The 2,007-nt window shown below is 34.8% G+C and overlaps 1 protein-coding gene across 1 annotated transcript in view; it reads right to left on the reverse strand.

Annotated features, from left to right (window-relative positions):
• The window catches only part of LOC106869233 (organic cation transporter-like protein), a 23,851-nt gene that overhangs the window by 3,282 nt on the left and 18,562 nt on the right, over positions 1–2,007 (reverse strand). Inside the window, exons 7-8 of the mRNA XM_052971587.1 lie at positions 1,701–1,821; positions 237–309 (exon numbers count right to left, since the gene is read on the reverse strand). Of these exons, the coding sequence (XP_052827547.1) occupies positions 1,746–1,821 (76 nt within the window). The 3' untranslated portion in view covers positions 237–309; positions 1,701–1,745. The remainder of the gene's footprint in view (positions 1–236; positions 310–1,700; positions 1,822–2,007) is intronic.

Raw genomic sequence — 2,007 nt, forward strand, 5'->3', positions numbered from 1 at the left:
TGTGTGTGTGTGTGTGTGTGTGTGTGTGTGTGTGTGTGTGTGTGTGTGTGTGTGTTTGTGTGTGTTTGTGTGTGTGTTAAATGTAGTCTGCTGCGTCAATCGCGATCATTAATATAGAAGAAAAGCGATTTATTCCGAAAAATATCATCGATGTAAAAAAAAAGTATACTTTAATAATCGAGTTTATTAAGAGCTAGGGCATCAATTAAGATTCAATAGGATAATTGTTCACTTACCAATAGTTTGAAGAATGGCGCTGCTGTGCAAACAATCCGCATGAAAGTCGTGGCAAGACCATTTCCAGCGCTTCTATAGTTACAAGATATTTACAATTAGAATCAATACTTAGAATGAATGCATAAAGCAATATCACGTAGAATCATATAGGTGAGATGGTTATAGGATGTTAACTGTTACCTTTACAGCATATTATTCTATTAATTTATGCTCAAACGCTGTCACTTCATTATCTTTTACTGGTTATAATCATTTTATTTTAACCTTACTGGTTCATCATCTTCCATTATTCTACATGTTGTTTTTCTTGTTAGATAGGGTAATAAGAATTGTGTTCGGTATCATTTAACAGAATCATTAAGATTGGTAGAGTACAAATCGGAAGAAGCTAAAAAAGCAATAGAATACCATAGAATGCAGCTTAACCAGTTAGGGAGTTATCTCTCCTCAAACCGGAGATTTGGTCTGAATGTTTGCAATAAAATGAACTTTGTCCAAGACACAAAGAAATCTGGTGTTCGAGTGGGCGATGGATTAAGTACATAACCTAAAAACACTCACAGACGTTTCTACAGAGTTCCACAGAGTTTCCGTTCACTCTGGACATTGGTAGAAGATACATGCCCAAGGTGCAGTACCGGGGAATTCAACCAAGGAGTCATATATTTGAGAGGTAAACTACTTCAGCGCAGGACAATTCTTTTACTGGTACTATATTGAATCACTACTGGAAGGTTGAAAAGTGTCGTTGATTCGGATGGAATTTTAACTCGGAAAGGTCGACGAATATAACTGCATACAATATTTTAGCAATTCATTTCATGGTTTTTGATGAGAATCTTGTTTCATCAAAGGTATTCAATAACTACAAGTTAACCACATAAATATTACATGTTTAATTAGAACTATTTCAGCGCAGGACAATTCTTTTACTGGTACTATATTGAATCACTACTGGAAGGTTGAAAAGTGTCGTTGATTCGGATGGAATTTTAACTCGGAAAGGTCGACGAATATAACTGCATACAATATTTTAGCAATTCATTTCATGGTTTTTGATGAGAATCTTGTTTCATCAAAGGTATTCAATAACTACAAGTTAACCACATAAATATTACATGTTTAATTAGAAACAACCACTATGTATTAAGATCAGTATAGCATTTTAAATCTATATTTAAAATACTATATTGAAAGCGCCAACAGCACCAACAGCATTTGTATGTGCGTGAGTGTGTGCATGTGTGCAGGCGCTTCCTCTCCCCTGCTCTCCCTTTTTCTCTATCTCTCTCTATTTCTATCCGTTTATTTGTCTATCTATCTATCTCTAGCTCTCTCTTCTTCTTGTATAAATATTATTATTAGTGTCCATCACCAACATGCTTCTGTGCATTCAGTCATACAAAAGAAACGTAGGCTTGATATAATTTTAACAAAAACGTTCATTATTAAAGACAACTGACCGTATTTCCGTAGGAAACAATTCCGAGGTGTAGATATAGTCACCATTAACAGCAGCACTCAGTCCAGAAATGGCCAAAATATACAATGCCAGAACAATGTAATCCAGTGTTTGGCTGTCCTCTAGAAGAACAGAACGTATCACAGTTGAAATAAGTTTTCATACATTGCACAAGTGATAAACAACGTGTATGTGTGTGTGTGTGTGTCTCTCTCTGTGTATTTCTATTACTATGTCAGTGTATACGTATATACACATACTATGTATGTGTGTACGTGTGCATATATATATATATATATATATATATA

Source organism: Octopus bimaculoides, chromosome 11, assembly GCF_001194135.2.
Source record: "Octopus bimaculoides isolate UCB-OBI-ISO-001 chromosome 11, ASM119413v2, whole genome shotgun sequence".
Classification (NCBI taxonomy): Eukaryota; Metazoa; Mollusca; class Cephalopoda; order Octopoda; family Octopodidae; genus Octopus; species Octopus bimaculoides.